At 40.0% G+C, this 21,750-nt stretch overlaps 1 protein-coding gene across 5 annotated transcripts in view; it reads left to right on the top strand.

Annotated features, from left to right (window-relative positions):
* The window catches only part of ephb3a (eph receptor B3a), a 109,973-nt gene that overhangs the window by 39,859 nt on the left and 48,364 nt on the right, over positions 1-21,750 (top strand). For all 5 annotated transcript variants that reach the window (XR_012384973.1, XR_012384962.1, XM_068222928.2 and 2 more), the window contains exons 7-11: positions 2,103-2,227; positions 2,603-2,759; positions 12,711-12,819; positions 18,429-18,481; positions 20,767-20,889. Coding sequence is in view for 3 of the 5 variants with exons in the window: in XM_068222928.2 (XP_068079029.1) it covers positions 2,103-2,227; positions 2,603-2,759; positions 12,711-12,819; positions 18,429-18,481; positions 20,767-20,889 (567 nt within the window). In the remaining 2 variants the exon portion in view is untranslated. The remainder of the gene's footprint in view (positions 1-2,102; positions 2,228-2,602; positions 2,760-12,710; positions 12,820-18,428; positions 18,482-20,766; positions 20,890-21,750) is intronic.

The following is a 21,750-nucleotide window of genomic DNA, read 5'->3' as shown; positions in this document are numbered from 1 at the left end:
GATCATCAGATTCTATATTATTTAGGCTGTCAGCGGGGTCTTAAAATCTCTTAAATTTCAAAAACTAAATTTTAGGTCTTAAAAAGTCCTAAATTAACTGAAATATCATCTTGTTGGTCTTGAACTATTTTAAATGGGTTTTAATTTTTCTTTTTGTATGAAAAGTTTGAACAAAGCATTGTATCTCAATAAAACGTTTAGTAAAAAACATATTTATACGAAAAAATTTTATGTCTGCTGTGCATACATTTAAATATATATATTTTTTAAAGTTTTTTAGTTATATTGAAAAAAAAAATAGAATGGTAACAACTGGGGTCTGTTTGTTTTTACTCAATATTCAAAGTATGTGGTTAAGAAATAAGTAACTAGAATTTGTTTCTTTTTTTTTTTTTTTTTTGCTGGGCCATTTAAAAAAAAATCCTTAGCGTTTAGCCCTATATAAGTCTGAAGTTTCATTCTTGTTGATCTTAAAAATATTTGAAAAAGCTTTAAATTTAACTTTGCGAAACCTGCAGAAAACCTGATTATTGATTATTGACATAATCATTAGGTCAAATAATTAATAATTATGACAGTTATCAGTTTTTCCCATTTTTAAAGGGCACCTATGATAAAAATCAACTTTTGTAAAGCTGTTTGGACAGAACTGTGTGTAGGTATAGTGTTAGAAACACAATAAGCGTCTTTTTTTTAGATTTCCTGACAATAAAAAAGGGTCCAAACCCCTCCCATTTTGAGACCCACCGCAACGTAACATACGAATGTGGGTTTCCCTGCCCACACATTTGACATACTTGCAATAACAAGACTTGCAATGCGTATAATCATATCCACAAGACAGGACGTGCGCAAACTGACTGGGATTAAAGGTTCTATTCAGCTCTCTGTGATCATCAATCATCATTAAATGTGATGTGAGAATTAGTTTTACAACTTTAAAACATTTTTAAAACAGTGCATGTTTGTAATAAGGACAGTAAAATTGCTCTGTAATTCATCACCACAACCGCATAGTGTTAGTACAATCCTAAAAGAAGACGCTTCAATCCCCATTTGGGACTTAAATCAGATTTCTTTTGTACATTAACATAGCAGCTATCTATACAGCAGTGGATATTAAAGTGTATTCTGTCACATTTGCCATGCAAAAACAGTGCAAAGTTAGATGTGTTTGTGTGCACTTGCACAAGAGCGATCTTTATAACAACAGAGTGTGTGACTCATCATTGCAGAAAGGCTTGAATTAACTCCACAACAAATATAGCAAATTGGGAAAGTTCTTACTGTAGTATGGGAAATCTGCTTCATTCGTGTCTGTCACTGTGCTGTTTATCTATGTGAAGTTGACGGCTCTGGCATGCACGTGGGAATGGTGGGCAGAGAGAGCCAGCTCATTCGCATTAAAGCCACAGGCAAAAAAAAAAAACAGCTACAATGTTATCACAGCACAAATTTCCCAGATTTAAAAAGATATAATAAATGATCAGACGGGGGGGGTTGAGCTGAAACGTTACAGACACATTCTGGAGACTCAAAAGATTTATATTAAATTTTGAAAAATGGTTAAAATTGGTGCCCTTTAAAAAAATTCTCGCTCCTTCAATTAGGTATTAAAATACTGAAAAATGAACCACTAAATAAAAAATTTAACTTAATTAAGTAATGAATTTATCCTTTTATAAATGTTCCTGTTGTATCACTCTAGTGTTTTTAAATGACTTATTATAGTATGTATGAACTCAAAATGAATGAATAAAAAAATCAAATAGCAGGGTGATAAAAAATATTCAATCTGTTGTACAACAACTTCATTTATTGAGCACGTTACTCAGAATAATCATCTCTTGCAAACTTGTATTTTAATTAGACTGAAACACGGCAGCGCAGGGTATTTCCCTTCAATTCCAATTTCAGTCTTTCCGTTTCTATCATGCGATTTAGGATTTTATTTCCCTGCTGCCTGCGCAATAAGAACAGACTAGAGACCCATTTGTGGATCACGACCCACCACTGAAAAGTCACTGCCGTAATCTGCTCTTATTCTAATATAGACTTTGTCCTTTTTTTCTCTTCTCTCTCCATCTCTCAAACACCTCCAGCTCCGTCAGCAGTCCCCACCGTCCACTTAATGCGGGCCACAGCTGGCACTCTCAGCCTCTCCTGGCTGCCCCCAGAGCAGCCCAATGGCGTGATCCTGGATTATGAGATCAAGTACCAGGAGAGGGTGAGGAACTGCTGTGCATCTAAATCACCCCCTGACTGAAGAACTCTTGAACCCGAGCCAGATGACATTACACCAGGCGCCCAGCATGGGTTTAACTGGCGTGAGCTCAAAGTAACCCTGGCTCGACTTAAAGTGGAGAACAATGGAACAACAGATGGCTACCGGTCAAACCCCAATGGCTAATGCTAAAAAGAGTGGCGCTTAATTCGCCTGTAGGATTTACTTGGGTGTTTGGGTGTTGCTTTTGTCTTTTCGGATACTTTTGATCCGCTAATTGCAGTGGAAACTTGTTAGCTTAACATTCACTTTAAGCACTGAATGACTTGAGAGTGTTGTTTTGGCTAAAGGAACTATATGTGTGTGTGTTTTCCTCAGGGAGAGTCCTTCTCTCATACGGTCACAGCTCAGCACACTTCTGCCAAAGTGGAGGGTTTGAAGGCTGGCACGGTGTACTCTGTGCAGGTTCGAGCTCGGACGGTAGCTGGGTATGGACGGTATAGCAACCCGGTGGATTTCAGTACAAGTCTTTATGGTGAGGATGTTGATGTTTTCTTTTTTGGCATCTGGTACTGTGTGCAACGTTTTTAATAGGCCAAACCATGTAAGGCTACTTATAGGAAAGGGAAGTCTTCAGATCTTAACCCTTGTGTGCTGTTGGGGATGTTTTAATGATTTTGAGTCTCATCATTGAGACTCAACAATGCTCTCTTGGCAAATTTACTGCCCTTTCGTTTTGTTAGTGGTGGTTTTTGCCCCATTGACTTCCATTATAATGACATGTTTTGATTGCAAGCCATAAAGCTAACACAGGCTCATTCTGAAAACGTAGTCCCGCGAACGTTTCTGGAGATTGCGAATTATGTAGCCTGAGGTACGTATGGCTGCATTTAATTTTTTAAGTGAACGTTGAGGGGCGGTATGATGCCATTCCTTTTGGCACTTACTGGCTGACCGCTTACCTCTGTGTGGACGGCTTTCCCGCCGCAACCAATTTATCCAGTTAGCTCGTCAAGTACGTCTGTGCACTTGAGATGCAGAGAGGAGTTGACTACGACGACGACTGGGTTTAAGTCCAGAGAAGAGCGGTTTCAGAAATCAGGTAAGATAAAAACAGAATCTAAAAAATGAAACAAGCGAGTGAACAACAGCGTGAGAATGAGGTAAAATCTGAAAACGTGGTAAAAATCAGACGAGGGCTTTTCTCTTTCTTTTTGCTTTTATAAACCGTCGGTTGGGTTTAGGGAAGCAAGCAGGCAGGCTGGTCAATCTGTAAAATTGGTTGGGTTTTGGGAAGGAAGAGGGTGGGTAGGTCGATTGGCCAGTTGCCCAGTCAATCATTCAGTCGGTCGACAGCAGCCTCTAATGGTGTAACCCCATGGAGTGACACATACAACTAAGGTTTGGATCCAAATGCATGTTTAATCAGTGGTCAGGCAAGCAACGGTCATCACAGGTGCAAACAGGTATATGCAGACAATCCAGAATCGTAATCGAAGTAACAGGCAAGAGGTCAGAAGGCAGGCGGCAGACGGAGACAAAAGGTAAACAAGGCTGAGGTCGAAACACAGGAAAACTAGACAGGAATAACGCGTTGTAATGTCATCTACAGATAAACAAGACTCGGCAAAGTGAATGAGTGAGTGTGTAGCTTAAATAGTGTGTGCAATCAGTCTCTGACAATCCTCAGGTGGTGCGAGTAATCAGTCTAGATGAGGAAGCATGTGTGAGTGTGACCGAAGTGCATGTATGAAAATGTAGTCCAGAAAGGGCGGATTTGTAGTCCATAGTTATTGTAAATGCAATCCAGCGATCTTATGGAATACGATTGCTGGTAATCGTGACAGATGGGTTTACGAGAGAACAGCGCGGTCGCGAATGGCACTCGCGAGAGACATTTGAGATGCGAAAAAGCACACACAGCAGCCTAGGCGGATTCACAAAAACAAAAACTGCAAAAATGCATACCTCCTGGGAGGTATTTTGCGGTCTCCAGAAACGTACACAGGGCTACATTTTCAGAATGAGCCTAGGTTGCATAAAGCCATCCAAAGCCATGCATTTTGAAAAAAAATTATTCATGATTTTATCACCTCTAGGTTGGATTAGTGGAACTCGTTATATATTTTTTGATTAGCCAGACAACTTAGTTTAATATTCTGCTGCCATTTTTTTTTACCAGAACCAAAAAACATGACCACATCACACCAGTCTTACACTCTTTTCACTGGTTGCCTGTCACTTTGAATTCTTCTCTTGGTTTTTAAATCACTGAATGGCTTGGCACCTTCTTATCTGTCAGATCTGTTGACTGAACATCAGCCTGGTGTGCGTTTCCAAAACAACGATATAACTCATGGCTGAACTGTCATAGTACAATGCATCGTTTGAAAAAGAATGTTGTACACACGAGTGCTTCCCAAAACCGTAGTTTCTCTGTCGCAGATTCATCATTTGAACTATGTTAGTTATGACATAAAATGTCCATAATGATGCACTAAACAAGATAGAGTAACTACTTCTTTAGAGAAAACCCCCATAATTTTTGTGCAAATTATATTGTTTTACACGATCACACATTTAAAAATATCCAATATTAGTTTTGGTAAAAACATGCACTCGTCTATTAATTGAAATATATGTAAACGACACATATAGATCCTGCATATGTTTCCTTTACAAATATTATTGAGAATATTCCATATAAAGTCACTAACTATAATGTAACACATATTCTAATCTCATATATAAATCATATAAATCTTCAACGGTTGCACCCCTGATGTGTTGACTGAACGCTAGCCTGGGGTGCATTTCTGAAAACCATCGTTAGCCAACTAAGGTCGCAAGGTCTGTCATCACAAACATAGTTTGTTGATTTGGCGTTGCCCAAATCCATCATTCTAACGAACATTCGCAAACTACATCGCAAATTTGTACGCTTGCAACTACACTTCTAGAGCTGTAATTAGAAGCATAGTTCCTGGCTGTGTTCTTTTTCAGGTTCCCCCCTATGCCCTATTCATTTAGAACATTCTAACATTTAAACTTGAAATTATTAAAAAAAAAAAACATTAAAGTCATCTCTCTTAGGTGTAATTTGCTTTGAAAGTCTTTTGCAGTTCAGTTTTAGCGATCTTCACATTGACAATTGCGTTCTGAACGCATCCGTGGCTCATGACGAAAGATATAGTCAATTATTTGTCAAATATATTATTTCAAAGCGGAAATTATGTTAGGTCTCCAAAGCTTGTGAAAACTAAAATATATAGCATACGTTAATGCTTTTAATTTATGAAAGGTTTTTTATTAGGAAATGTATCCTACTGACATGGGCCAGTTGGTCAAAAAAGTTCTGCAGTGGTTTGATTGTGTCAAATTGTAAAAGTAGACTTTTACAACAAATAAAATAAAATCAAAAATAAATAAACAAAAAAAAAATAATAATAATAATAATAATATTGGCGGTTCATTTCACTGTGGCGACCCCAGATTAATAAAAGGACAAAGCTGAACAGAAAATGAATGAATTATAATAATAATAACAACAATAATAACAACAATTAATAATAAGTTGGATTTTTTTTTCATTTTCTAATAAATAGCCTACTGTAAATTACAATCTTTAGTGATTTATATGATTTATAAATGGGAGTAACGTATGTGTTAACCTGTTTATGATTTAAAATAGAATATGGAATATTCTCAATAATATTTGTAAAGGAAACATATATAGGTTCTATATGTGCCGTTTACATATATTTCAATTAATATAGAAAAAGAGTGCATGTTTTTTATAAAAAAATTAATTAAGAATTGTTTTTAAATGTGTGTGTGTGTGCAAAAACAATAAAATTTGTGCAAAAATTATGGTGGTTTTCTCTAAGTGTTGTAAATGAGGGCGATGCCAACCCTCTTGTGCACCACCAGAGGGAACCATCGCCAGAATTCTGATTCGACTCACGGACTCAAAATCCCATAAGCCCTGCTACCTGGCACTGATTACGGTCCAGGTGCAACTCATCAGCTCTCGTGTATATATACCACACTCACGCTCCGGTTCGTTGCGAAGTCTTGATTTGCCTGGCTGTCATTTCTGAGCGTTCCATACTCCCTGCTTCGGACTGATCTGTGTTTCTGACCCTGTGCTTGTTCTACGATTACGAAAGACATCTGCCTGCCCCTGATCTCCAGCCTGTTATTCTGACCAGTAAGATATCTGCCTGCCTTTGAACTTTTGCCTGTCCCACGTTCTGTCTCCTGGATTGCCCCTTTGTGTTTGTTTGTATGTGTGCTCTTAATAAAGCTTGCAAATGGATTCAATGCCTTCTGACTCATCACAACAGAAGACTTCGCCACTACAGAATCCAGCAGCTTTAGCACAAGTCTCGACTGAACTTTCCACTCAAGCCACTCAGTTAGCCACCCATCATCAACAACTCACCCATCTAACTTCTCTCACGGAGGAACTGGTGAGAGCTATGCAGCAACTCCGTCATCTGAATCCTGCAGTTACCCCGCCTGCTACCATGACAGCTTCTCAACCAACGCATGTCTCCAATGCTCCGGCTACCGTAAGTCCCCGATTAGCTTTTCCTGAAAAGTTTGATGGGTCACCTTCTCGCTGCAAAGGCTTCTTATTGCAATGCAAACTATTTGTTAACCAACAACCTGCATTATATCCCACTGATTCTAGTCGGGTGGCTTTTGTATGCAACCTGTTAACGGGGAAAGCGCTGGAATGGGCTACAGCGATATGGAAGGAGGAGGAATGTAACTATCCCACATTTGAAACTTTTCTCAAGCAATTTCGGGAAGTGTTCGAGCACCCAGCAGATGGGAGAAGCCCCGGTGAGCAGTTACTTTCTCTTACACAGGGGCGTAACACAGCTGCAGAATACGCCCTGTCATTTCGCACTCTCGCCGCTCAAACTAACTGGGTTGAGGATACACTGAAGACACTATTCAGACGGGGTCTGAATACCAATCTACAATCTGAATTGGCTTGCCGTGACGAAGGAAAGAAATTGAACGAACTCATTGAACTTACCATCCGTCTTGATCATCTGATTCGCAGCCGTAGAAATCCTCGCACACAGCTCCATGTTTCAAGTGACACGCCCCCTGATGAACCCATGCAACTGGGTTTCACCCGTCTCACCCATGAAGAAAGAATGCATCGATTGCAAAATCATCTATGCCTGTACTGCGGTCAATCAGGGCACAGGAAATCCACCTGCAGCGTACGACCTCAGACACCAGTTCAATCGGTGAGTCCTTCCCATGTTCCTGCGCTTTTCAGTGTACTGATTCCTGTGATTATTAAATTTGATAAGAGAATGATTAATACTACGGCTCTTGTCGACTCTGGATCTGCCGGAAACTTTATATCTAAGAAATTTGCTTTATGTCACGAACTATCTCTCAGCTCATATGATTCCTGTCTTGCAGTGGAAGCACTAGACGGTCGTCCTGTGGGTGAAGGACGCATCCGTATGATTACGAATAAGCTACAGTTACAAGTTGGTGTTCTACACATTGAAGAAATGCAATTCTACATTATTGATTCAGTTAATCATCCACTGGTGTTGGGACTGCCCTGGTTAAGGCGACATGATCCTCATATCTCCTGGAGGGACGGACAGATATTGCAGTGGAGTGAGTCATGCATGAAACAGTGCATCCAGCCCATTCACAAAATTCCATTACGAACCACCAATGTGTTACCTGAACTCGTTGATGAACTAATCCCCATTGAGTACCATGACTTACATGAAGCTTTTAGCAAACAAAAAGCTACTCAACTTCCCCCACATCGACCAAGTGATTGTGCTATTGAGTTAATTCCAGGTTCAAGTCCTCCAACGGGTCGAATATTCCCTCTGTCACAACCTGAGCACAAGGCAATGTCTGAATATATCGACGAGGAATTGGCCAAGGGTTTCATCCGACCTTCTACATCTCCTGCTTCAGCTGGATTCTTCTTTGTAAAGAAGAAAGATGGCAGTTTACGTCCCTGTATTGATTACCGAGGGCTCAATGAAATCACCGTAAAATTCCGCTATCCATTACCCCTCGTACCTCCTGCCCTGGAACAATTAAGAAAGGCTAGATATTATACCAAGCTTGATCTTCGCAGTGCATATAACCTTGTCAGAATCCGTGCTGGTGACGAGTGGAAGACCGCGTTTTCCACCACTAGGGGGCACTATGAGTACACGGTAATGCCCTTCGGCCTGTCAAACTGTCCATCCGTGTTCCAATCTTTTATGAACGATGTCTTTCGGGATATGCTGGATCGCTGGGTCATCATTTACATCGACGACATCCTCATATATTCAAACACGATGAAGGAACATGTTGAACATGTACGTATGGTGTTGCAACGCATGATTCAACATCGTCTGTACGCCAAATTAGAGAAGTGTGAATTTCACCAGACACAGATCGCCTTTTTGGGATACGTCATCAGTGCAGAAGGGATTACCATGGATGATACGAAGGTACAGGCAGTTCAACGATGGCCGTTACCCCAGAATCTCAAGGAGTTGCAGCGATTTCTAGGTTTTGCCAACTTCTATAGACGGTTTATCAGAGGCTTTAGTTCAATAGCCGCACCATTAACAGCCATGACCAAACGAAATTCCCACAAACTATCCTGGTCCTCTGAAGCACGCCAAGCATTTAGCGATCTGAAGACTCAATTCACCACAGCTCCTATTCTCCGTCATCCCAATCCAGACCTACCTTTCATTGTGGAAGTGGATGCATCCAACACAGGAGTCGGTGCTGTGTTATCTCAACGTCAGGGTCAACCATCCAAAATGTATCCATGTGCCTTCTTCTCCCGTAAATTGACCAGCGCAGAACGAAACTATGATGTGGGAAATCGCGAATTACTGGCAATGAAATTAGCCCTGGAAGAATGGAGACACTGGCTGGAGGGGGCTAGTCAGCAATTCACCATATTAACTGACCACAAGAATCTGGAATATCTTCGCTCAGCCAAACGTCTAAATCCCAGACAAGCTCGTTGGGCTTTGTTCTTCACCAGATTCGACTTCATTGTCACCTATAGACCAGGGAGTAAAAATAGTAAGGCAGATGCACTATCCAGGCTATCAGAGGATAAAACCCCAATTAGTGATGAAACCATTATTCCTACGAACTTACTAGTGGCTCCAGTACAATGGGACATACTTACCGAGATCCAAGAGGCCAACCGAGAAAACAACCCTCCAGTAGACTGTCCGAATCACCTGATTTTTGTACCCAATAACATACGTACCAGATTACTGACCCATATTCATGACACTCCCAGTTCGGGGCATCCAGGCATCACTGCAACTTTGGAGTTAGTCAAAGCCCGTTTCTGGTGGCCGTCCCTCACGAAGGATGTAATTAATTATGTTCAGAAATGTAAAATTTGCCAAAGCACGAAGGCATCTCACCAAACCCCTGCTGGCCTGTTACAACCGCTACCGGTTCCGCAACGGCCCTGGTCCCATATAGCGGTGGACTTCATTACGGATCTCCCTGTTTCCCAGAACAACACAGTCATTCTCACGGTGGTTGATCGTTTCTCCAAGGCTTGTCGCCTAATACCGTTGCCCAAATTGCCCTCTGCCTTTGAAACCGCAGAAGCCCTGTGCAATCATGTATTTCGAATGTTTGGCTTACCTGATGATATCGTCTCAGACAGGGGATCCCAATTCACTTCCCGGGTATGGTCCGCTCTCTGTAAAAATCTAAATATTAATGTTAGTCTCACCTCAGGGTACCATCCTCAATCCAACGGCCAAACTGAACAAATGAATCAAGAAGTCATTCGATTTCTACGTTCCTACTGTCATCAGCAACAGCACGACTGGAGTCGCTATCTGATGTGGGCAGAATATGCACAAAATTCATTAATAAAGCCAGCCACGGGTATTACGCCATTCAAATGTATTCTTGGCTACCAACCACCCCTGTTTCCATGGTCCGGAGAACCCACTGAGTTACCTGCTGTCACGGATTGGCTGCAGCGGAGTGAGGATGTCTGGAACCAGGCTCACAGACATCTCATGAGGGCAGTCAGGAGGAGAGAGATTCAGGCGAACCGTCATCGACGCCAGGGACCCACGTATCAACCGGGGCAGTGGGTGTGGTTGTCGACACGAGATCTTCGTCTAAGATTGCCCTGCCGCAAACTCAGTCCCAGGCATGTAGGGCCATTCAAAATTGTACGCCAGATTACTCCAGTGTCTTTTCGCTTAGCCTTGCCTAATCATTATCGTATTTCTCCTACTTTCCACATGTCATTACTCAAACCCGCTGGTGGTCCACGAGAGGAGGCGGTTGAGGAGGAATCGGAAACCAGGACCCCTCCACCTGTCATGATCGAGGGCGAGGAAGCTTACCTCGTTCGAGAAGTGCTGGACTCTCGACGTCGGGGTGGCGCCCTCCAATATCTGGTGGACTGGGAAGGGTACGGTCCAGAGGAACGGTCCTGGGTGAATGCTAGAGATATTCTAGACCCAACTCTCACGGAAGAGTTTCATCAAAGGTTCCCAGAGAAACCAGCCCCCCGACAGCGCGGTAGACCCCGGCGTCAGGTGCCTTCTCGCTTCAGGAGCCGCTCGCAGGAGGGGGGTTCTGTTGTAAATGAGGGCGATGCCAACCCTCTTGTGCACCACCAGAGGGAACCATCGCCAGAATTCTGATTCGACTCACGGACTCAAAATCCCATAAGCCCTGCTACCTGGCACTGATTACGGTCCAGGTGCAACTCATCAGCTCTCGTGTATATATACCACACTCACGCTCCGGTTCGTTGCGAAGTCTTGATTTGCCTGGCTGTCATTTCTGAGCGTTCCATACTCCCTGCTTCGGACTGATCTGTGTTTCTGACCCTGTGCTTGTTCTACGATTACGAAAGACATCTGCCTGCCCCTGATCTCCAGCCTGTTATTCTGACCAGTAAGATATCTGCCTGCCTTTGAACTTTTGCCTGTCCCACGTTCTGTCTCCTGGATTGCCCCTTTGTGTTTGTTTGTATGTGTGCTCTTAATAAAGCTTGCAAATGGATTCAATGCCTTCTGACTCATCACAACACTAAGGAAGTTGTTACTCCACCCTGTCCATTATGGACATTTTACGTTATAACTAAAGTAGTTCAAACGATGGATCTGCGACCGAAAAACTATGGATTTGGGAAACATTTATCACTACATTGTTCTTTTCCAAAACAATGCACTGTACTATGATAGTTCATCTGTAAGTTATGTTGTTGTTTGGGAAGCGCACTCCTGGTCGGTGTCTTCGGTCATCAAATCAGAGAATATAAGGCATACCTAAATCGAGTCTGAAATACAAGGGTGCCCAAGCTTTTGCAGTAGCTAGTCCTAGATTTTGGAATGCTCTGCCGCTCTGTATTCTATCTAAATCATCTCTGTCTGTTTTTAAATCTACTTTTGATTTGGCATTTTATCAGTGAGAATTATTTGTTTTAGCTATAATTTTACATCTTTCTCTTTGTAATTTGTATTGTGCAGCACATTGGTCAACCTTTTGTTGTGTTTAATAGTGCTATATAAATACAACTGACATTGATATTGGCATGACACACAAAAAAGGCACCTCAGCTATCAGAACAAAGTCAGTGTATTTATTCAGGAACACTTTAATTTGTTGTTTTACTTCATAAAACTTTGTATAAAGGCCAGAAACTATTTTGCTAAATCTAAATGTTTAATAGTGTGCCATTTATCAGGGGTCACCACAGCCGAATGAACCGCCAACTATTCCAGCATATGTTTTACTCAGTGGATGCGCTTCCAGCAGCAACCCAGTACTAGCACCCATATACTCTCACATTCACACACACACTCATACACTACGACTAATTTAGTTCATCCAATTCACCAATACCACATGTCTTTGGACTGTGGGTCAAACCAGAAACCCACGAGAAAGCAGGGAAAACATGTAGACAACACAGAGAAATGCCAACTGGCCCAGCCGGGACTCAAACCAACAACCTTTTGCTGTGAGGCAACAGTGCTAACCACTGAGCCACCGTGCCGCCTACAGCTTGAATATACAGTTTAAAATACTTTGCTAAAAAATACAAAGGAAAACGTGTAATTGTATCTCGTGACCCCTTTAGAAGTCATTTACGAAACCATCAACCATATTATTTTAAGAGTAATATCGAAGGTGTTTCTCCTAGGCTGCTTAGAGTAAATCTCCTGCCTCTCCGATTTCTCTCCTGAGAAAAACACTTCAGAAATGTTTCGTCTGTCAAAGATTTCAATATATATGTGAGTCATTTCACATCAGATTCTTCCAAGTCTGTATGATCTGAGCTTTGCCATCCATATTCATTTTATAGCTCTATACTCCTACAGCGTGTCAACAGTTACGTCTGAAACTGCTCATATGAACCGAAGCCTTGCATGTTTTGCCTTTTTTTTTTCCTAAATATTCTAAATTCATCCGACAGATGACCCAGAGCGCTCCGTACAGGATCTGCTGCCTCTCATTGTGGGCTCTGCTTCAGCAGGATTTGTGGTCATCCTTGCCATGATAGTCATCGCTGTTGTCTGCCTGAGGTAAGAATTATCAACGAACATTCAACGGGTAAACTTCCTCCTTCTTTAAAATATCAACACAAACTCATTTCGCTTTCATTAACATGACTTGTTTGTAACTAAAACAGGTTTAATGAGGACAAAATGTAGCTTAAGTGAAGCCAAAATGACCCTTTTTTATCTTTATTTGGAATATGTGTGGTGATGAATTATGCACTGTTAAATCACATTTACTGCAATTGTGGTGGATGAAATCCAGCTCCTTTTTCACAGATTCTGATGATCTATACATAGCCGTGTTTCTATCCACATATTTTTAATGCAGATTTTGGACTAGCGCATGAAAAATGCTTAACGGAAATGTCAAATTATGCATACATTTAGAAAATTTGCACTAAAACTCCCAAGATTTATCAACTTCTTATCCGATTAGAAATAAAAAGGCACATAAACAATCATGGAAACACATTTGGTGAATAAATTCCAGGATGTGCATGATTCAGACTGCAGGATTTTCAAAGTAGTCGTGTCAGAGATGTTTTTACACTGCATGACTATCTGGGCTAGCGTTTTGTCGCTGCTTTGTTTACACTGCAAGATGGATCGGCAACAGGGGGTTTCACACTGCATGACTTTACAATAGGAAGAATCGACGACAACTTTGTCCAAACTACCTCTTACAGCCAAAAACACGCAGTATGTCTTTTGTTATTAACTACATAATGAGAAAGAAGCCTTTAATAGGGTAGAAAATGTACGTATTTGCTCACCTGGGTTTGAAGGTAATTAGCAATTTTTCCTCAACTTTCTTTTTTAACTTTCTGTATGAAACATCAAACAGACATGGGTGCTCCTGTCAAACCTCCACTAGTTTTTCATCCATTTCTTGGGTCCAAATAAACCGTAAATGAGCGCTTTTAACTTCTCCCCCAACCTCCCGCTGGCCAGCAGGTACACACACACAAGTGAATGCTGCTCTCTCATTGGCTGTAGGCGATCGCCGATATTATTTTCAGTCAAAACTCATTTCACACGGCATGATTTGAATCGCCGACAGCTCCAGATATTTAGCACACCAAATATCTTACAGGCATCGGCGACTCATCATTAATTCTCTCAGGTCGCGTCTTTCATAGTTCATACTGTGTGATTGCCACTCACGTGCACGAGCACCGATATACCTGTGATTTCATGGAATTTGTTGGCGATTTCTCAAAACCTATCGGCGAGTCTAAATTGGAGCTAAAATCTTGCAGTCTGAACTAGGCATTAGGCACGATGAGGTGACATTAATAGACAAATCAACAGACCAACCACATTGTACAACATAGAAATTGTTGTTTTGGTCATTAGACCCCAGCAGGCACACAACATCATATTTGGTTAGATATAGGTCATGATGTCAGGTGACTAAAATTCAATGTCTAGCCAACGTCTAAGGACAACGTTATTTTGACGTCCAATAACAACGCCAAATTATGTTGATATTTGATTGATTTTAAATTGTGTTGGAAAGTGACCAAAATCCAACGTCTAAAAGGCACCATTGTGGTGATGTCCACACAACGTCAAGGTGTAACATGATCAGATGTTAATAATTGGTTAATTTTAGGTTGGACGTTGGAAATTGACGTTGGGTTCTGACGTTATTTCCAAACAACATCCAGCTTCCCCATGACATTGGGGTACAACGTCAATATGATGATATCTTGACGTCCTGTGCCTACAGGGAAAATACCAAAATCCATCATCAAATTATTTTGGTATTATTACCTCCCAGAACAGTGTTTCCTCTTTTTCTCCATCTACTTATTATGAGAAAAAAGGCCCAGATTGGCTTCTCTCAGCAAATTCACTTTTTCATGTGGATATTTGACACGTTTATCAGAAAGTGATGATTTTATTCTCTCAGACTCATAGGATAGAAATTATCCTTTATTCCCAAACTCAGGGTCTAAATTTACATAAAACACTTTTTCCTGACTGTTTTTAATGCATATATAACATATAATTTTTTTTGAACATGTTTTGACTATCAGAGAGTAAAAACAACATTTTTTGCCCATTTTGGAAAGTTAAATATAGTGTTTGGGACATCTCAGATGCTGCAAAACAGTTGCAGTGTGACACTGTATGTCTGAAACTTAATATAAAACATTTAAAGTATTTTAAATAGCCACTTAAAAGCTAAAATGTGCTGTGGCCACTTAGCCCTAGGAGGTTAAAATTCACCCATTTTGCCAAAAATATATATATATTAGTATTTTGTGTCTTCAGAATGTGTTTAAAGATTCAGATTGACTCATAATTTAAAATATGTGGCAAAGAAAACCTTTTTTTTATTTTAATGGGGCAAGTAGAAAAAAATACTTGGGCTCTATTATAACAATTCAGCCGCAACGTCTAAAGCGCAGTGTGCAAATGCATTAAGGGCTTGTGCGAATCCACTTTTGCTATTTTAAAGATGGAAAAGTATGCTGTACGCCCTGGCGCATGGTATAACAGGGTTGTGCTTATTCTATTAATGAGTTATGGAAGTGTTTTGAGCATAAAGCGCATCAAACCAATCAGAATCTTATCTTCCATTCCCTATTTACATTGCTATTTACAACGTGGACTTTGTAAGTGGAAAAACTGAATGCTTCAGTAGCGAGAAAACAGTTAAACAGAGCATCTGCAGCGTGAGGATAAAGAATAAGCCTCCTCCATTCGGCCTCTTTACTTTCTCTTTACTTTACTTTTACTCTTTACTCCTTTACTTTCTTGGATAGGGAAACGATGTTGTACGCCCTTAACTGAAGACATCATTAGCCTACATATTTGATTTTGTGTGTTAAGCGCAAATATTTGTTTCAAAACTATTTCAAAATTCAGTTCTAATTTCCAGAAAACAAATATTTGTACAATAATAACGAAGTGTGGTCAAAAAAATTTGTTATATCCAAACACACGTCCTATTCTCATGCCCCATAAACTGATACATATGTCTCTAAAACCCAACAGGTGGACAAATCAAAGCTTGTTTTTATTAAAACAAATATAAATATACATATAATAAATAATACTGCTAATAATAATAACATTATACAAATGCAAAATGTCATGAATAAACTAAAAAAAAGCCCCCTAACACACCTCCTTTTCAGACCAGCACACACATGAGTCCACAAAGTGGCACAAATAGATTTACTGTTTAAACAACATGGTGCAAATTGTGAAAATTACAGCTGTGCTGGTCTGAAAATAGTAACAAATCACGCCATACACGTCTTGCGCTTTCGCCCTGTACAAGTCTAAAATTTAATACATAACGTTCTTAAAGGTCTTGAATTTGACTTGATCTGTAAAAACCATGTAAATTCCATCTGGACCAGAGAAATCACTCTAGCAGATTCCGCAATATATTCTTATAGAACTTGGTTTAACAGATTTAGAAAGTTGCTTGATTTAAACATTTGTACTCTGCATTTAGAAAACAGACATGCTTTTGATTTGCAATCACAAAATGTCCTGGATATTTGGCTAATGTCACTTGAGTCTTTAGACCAGGGACTTGTGGTAAGAAAGTAAACAGGATCCATTCAGATTTGATGTTGATTGAGCAGAGGGCTATTTGTGTTGTTTTCCGTTTCAATGCCTCAGTGCTCAATGTCAAACCAACTCAGCGGCGCAACAGCAAAATGGGATCAGAAAGAAAACAGACTTCAAAGTGCGTCTGACGTGGGATATTTATGAGACTCTCGCAAGATGCTCACTTCGGCCAGATCCAAGCGAAGACTGGGATGTTGCCAATCACTCCAGAGACGGCCGACTGCCACTGTGTCTATTTGACACATTCTTCTTGACTGTGACCGCCTTGTTGTGCCAAAGCGTCTCCTCCTCTTCGCTTCAAGCTCTTTCTTCTCTTTCATTCATGCCCTCTGCGCGAGTATCCTAATGTGTTCTTTGTGTGTGTGTGCGCGCGTCATTCTTCTCCTTCTGACATTTAAATTGGAGATGAGATGCTAATTAGCAGCAGGCGTCATTGTTAGCGCAGGTCAAGAGACAAAAGGAATCCCACAGATGGCGAATTCCAATAGGCCCCTTTGCTCCCGTTTTTCCTTTCAAACACGCTACTTATGCAGAGTTAGCGAAACAAAGAGATCTTAATGAGAAAGCGGAGATTTAAATACATCGTTCGCTGTCCTCAGACACTTGATACAAGCGTGAACCGAGCACCGATTAGCATGTACGTTATTTGTTCCCCGCTAAGGATTCAACCTATCATTTGGTGTTAATTGACTTAGTGCTTTCGGAGCAGAACCTATATTTTGTCTTATATGAACCGTGTAATGGAGCAGTCCTGGTTAAAGGCGATGACATGACAGTCTTGACGGTTGATCTTTCGCACTGCTTGTTTTGGTGACCCTGCCTTTGAAACCTACATGTAACGTAGCAATTAGCCGCAGATGGGGGGAAATCAAAAGGGTTTGATCGAAAATGAATCAATTTAAATTGATAAAATGATCTTTTGACGCAATTTGAGACACTTAATTGACGACTGAAGCAGTTGTACATATGTTGATTGTACATATGTACAGTTGAAGGCAACATTAGCTCTCCTGTGGTCAAATGTTTAAACAGAGCAAATGATGTTAAACAGAGCAAGACATTTTTCTCAGTATTTCTTATAATATTTTTTCTTCTCGAACAACATGCTTCTTGAAACAATTCTTTATTTTAGCTAGAATAAAAGCAGTTTTATTTTTTATTAACATTTAAGGTCAATATTATTAGCCCCCTTAAGCAATATGTTTTTTTACCCATTGTCTACAGCAGGGATTCCCAAACTTTTCAGTCCACGACCCCCAAAATAACAATGCCAGTGACTCGCGACCCCCAATATCTTCTGAGGTGGTTATAAATCCAGAAATCTTGCATGCAATGGCGCGCACACCAATAGACCAAGTCTATTCTTGGTTGAATTTTTTGTAATGTGTGTTAGTGCTGTAAATAGGCTTGAAAGTTTAACCTGGTGTTATAAAATTAATCTGCTGCATCTGACGCTATTGCTGTGTCTTTAATGTAATGTAATTACCCCAGGGGTTGCAATCCAATAGAACTAGTAACTATAAGCTATAAAGTAACTATATACAGTAGTACATAGTAACTATAAACAACTATTTTTTTCTTTTTTTAGTAGGTTATGAATAAAATAAGGTAATTCTTATGGTTTATTAAAAATATATAGATTTTTGGAAATCACCAGGCGACCCCTCTTCATTGTCCCGCGACCCCTCGGGGGGTCCCGACCCCCACTTTGAGAACCACTGGTCTACAGGACAAACCTCTGTTATATGACTTGTCTAATTAACCCAACTTGCCTAATTAACCTAGTTAAGCCTTGAAAAGCTAAATCTTGAAGAGTCTTGAATAATATCTAGTTTAAAAATATGCACTGTTGTCATAAAAGAAATGTTTTGATGCAATTTGAGTTACGATTGAAGCATATGAAGTATCTGAAGCACTCAATTGTTCCCCTTCTCAACATGTGTCCCAGTTGCTATTTTTTATTTATTTTTTTTCTGTGGCTGCATTGTGTAAATCCAGTCTTAAGCCAGACTCTCAGTGTGTGTATAATCTGGTTACAGACGGCAGCGTACTGGATCAGAGCTGGAGTACACTGAAAAACTACAGCAGTACGGTGAGTTCATCTTCTGCACACACTGCTTGCCAGAAATCTTTCTTGCTATACATATTTGTTGCTGTTGAGAGAGAGAAAGCTTGTGAATATGATGAAACATATTTGTAAGAAACTAAATTGGTGGATAGATATAGTATTAATCTATATTAAATCTACTCTCTGTTCAGTTGAAGTAAAAATTATTAGCCCCCCTTTGATTTTTTTTTTCTTTTTTAAATATTTCCCAAATGATGTTTAACAGAGCAAGGACATTTTCACAGTATGTCTGATAATATTTTTTCTTCTGGAGAAAGTCTTATTTGTTTTATTTCTGCTAGGATAAAAGCAGTTTTAACATTTTTAAAAGTCATTATAAGGTCAATGTTATTAGCCCCTTTAAGCTATATATTCTTTTCGATAGTCTACAGAACAAACCATCGTTATACAAAAACTTGCCTAATTACCCTAACCTACCTAGTTAACCTAATTAACCTAGTTAAGCCTTTAAATGTCACTTTAAGCTGTATAGAAGTGTCTGGTAAAATATTATTCACTGTCATCATGGCAAGGATAAAATAAATCAGTTATTAGAGATGAGTTAACAAAACTATTATGTTTAGAAATGTGTTGAAGAAATCTTCTCTCCGTTAAACAGAAATAGGAGGAAAAAATAAACAGGGGCGCTAATAATTCAGGGGGCTAATAATTCTGACTTCAACCATATATTGTATGTAGTAAATAGTTAAAGAATGCAAAATGCTTATGTAAAAACGCTAAATGTTTAGTTTATTAAATGTAAATATGCAAGAATAATGAAACAAGTATATAAATTAAAAATATATATATATTTTACACATGAAAATGGGTAAAAATATATAGTTTAAGAAGTTTAAAAACTATATACACTTACTGGCTACTTTGTTAGGTACACCTTACTAGTACCGCGTTGGACACCATTTTGCCTTCAGAACTGCCTTAAAATTTTCCCTACAGATTTTGGTCTATATTGACATGATAGCATCACACAGTTGCTGCAGATTTGTCGGCTGCACATCCATGATGCGAATCTCCCGCTCCACCACATCCCAAAGGTGCTATATTGGATTGAGATATGGTGACTATGTAGGCCATTTGTGTATAGTGAACTTATTGTCATGTTCAAGAAACCAGTCTGAGGTGATTTGTGCTTTATGAAATGGCGTGATATCCTGCTGAAAGTAGCCATCAGAAGATGAATACACTGTGATCATAAAGGGATGGACATGGTCAGCAACAATACTCAGGTAGGCTGTGGCGTTGACACGATCCTTTATTACTACTAATGGGCCCAAAATGTGCCAAAAAAAATCCCACACCCCATTACACCACCACCACCAGCCTGAACTGTTAATACAAGATGGGATGGATCTATGCTCTCATGTTGTTGACGCCAAATTTTGACCCCACCATCTAAATGTCAAAGCAGAAATCAAGACTCATCAGACCAGGCAACATTTTTCAAGCTTCTATTGTGCAATCTTGGTGAGCCTGTGCGAATTGTAGCCTCAGTTTCCTGTTTTTAGCTGACAGGAGTGGCACCCGGTGTGGTCTTCTGCTGCTGTAACCCATCCGCTTCAAGGTTCCGCATGTTGTGCGTTCAGAGATGCTCTTCTGCATGCCTCAGTTGTAATGAGTGGTTATTTGAGTTACTGTTGCCTTTTTATCACCTCAAATCAGTCTGGCCATTCTCCTTTGACCACTGGCATCAACAACGCGTTTGTGCCTTTTTTGGACAATTCTCTGTAAACCCTAGAGATGGTTGTGCCCAGTAGTTCAGCAGTTTCTGAAATACTCAGACCAGCCAGTCTGGCACCAAGAACCATGTTACGTTTAAAATCGCTTAATTTACCTTTCTTCCCCATTCTGATGCTCGGTTTGAACTGCTGCAAATCATCTTGACCATGTCTATATAGCTAAATGCATTGACTTTCTGCCATGTGATTGGCTGATTAGAAATTTGTTTTTATGAGCAGTTGGACAGGTGTACCTAATAAAGTGGCCGGTGAGTGTATGTATTCATTAAGACAATATTAACACTTCTTCAGAAAAACCTTTGTTAAAATTATTTAGTTTTTGTTCATTTTGAATAAAAATATAATTCAAGTACCATTGTTTTTTATTTTTATTTAATGTTTTATACTTGGATATTTGATTTATTTTGTTATTAGTACATGAGGTGTTTTAATCCTAAAACATTTAACAGCATAGATTTTTGCTTTAAAAAAATGCTGGGGGGAAAAACATATCTCTTGACTTCTTTGTTTTAGTATCGCCTGGTGTAAAAGTTTACATTGACCCTTTCACCTACGAGGATCCGAACGAGGCAGTTCATGAGTTTGCCCGAGAGATTGACATCTCATGTGTGAAGATAGAAGAAGTCATTGGAGCAGGTAAACCACATTTACAAGTGTTACAATCAGTAAAATCGGCATTAAGAAGAGTTTGCTAACATCCAACATCTTATTTTTCATAAACATACAGCAGATTTAAGTTTTGCTGGAGTTATGCGGCATCCCTCATAGTAACTATTAGAACAGTACACAGAGATCAGATTTGAGAAGCGGTGAACTGATAATACTGTACATGCGTGATTCAGCTGGTGAACCGAACACAACAGTACCTGACAGCCTGCTTTGTCTGAACTAAACTTGAACAACTGCAGCGCGGGTTCTGCAGCGTGAGGGGCTTAAATGAGAGGATCTGGCGAATATTAAGTTGATTTCATAACAGAAAATCGTTATGGAGTTTAAATGAGTAAGTCATGCTTCAGTTAAGTTGGAACTAATACTGAAAGTAATAAAAACTAAACTAAAACTAAGCTAATTTAGGGTGCTTTAGCACATGTTAACCGATACAGTTGTTCCGAAACAGAGATTACAATTGTTACATTGTTGCTCTTTGCTCTTGGAGCGGTTCGCTTTCACACTGCAAAGTCTCTAATCGGACCAAAAGAGCTAAAACAAGTCACGTGCGAGTAAACTCTCCTTACATTGGTCAGAGTGTCAGGGTTTATTTTGCAGCGTCCCGCTAAGCTGTCAGGAGAGGTGGTGGTTTGGTTGTGATTGACAGGGTGCACGCGCGACTTGTCTGAGGAAAGATGCGGTGGGGAGGGGTGAGAAGGGTGCGCGACGATGCCTATTTGAGGACCGGGAGGGAGACGTGAGATTACCCGGAGATCATCACTCGTTTGCGGGCATCCGGTGACTCGCATAACTTCCCGCCATACTCATACTTCTCTCTTCATATAGCCG

The sequence above is a fragment of the Danio rerio genome, chromosome 2, assembly GCF_049306965.1.
Source record: "Danio rerio strain Tuebingen ecotype United States chromosome 2, GRCz12tu, whole genome shotgun sequence".
Taxonomy (NCBI): domain Eukaryota; kingdom Metazoa; phylum Chordata; class Actinopteri; order Cypriniformes; family Danionidae; genus Danio; species Danio rerio.
This window is presented reverse-complemented; position numbering and strand designations above follow the sequence as displayed.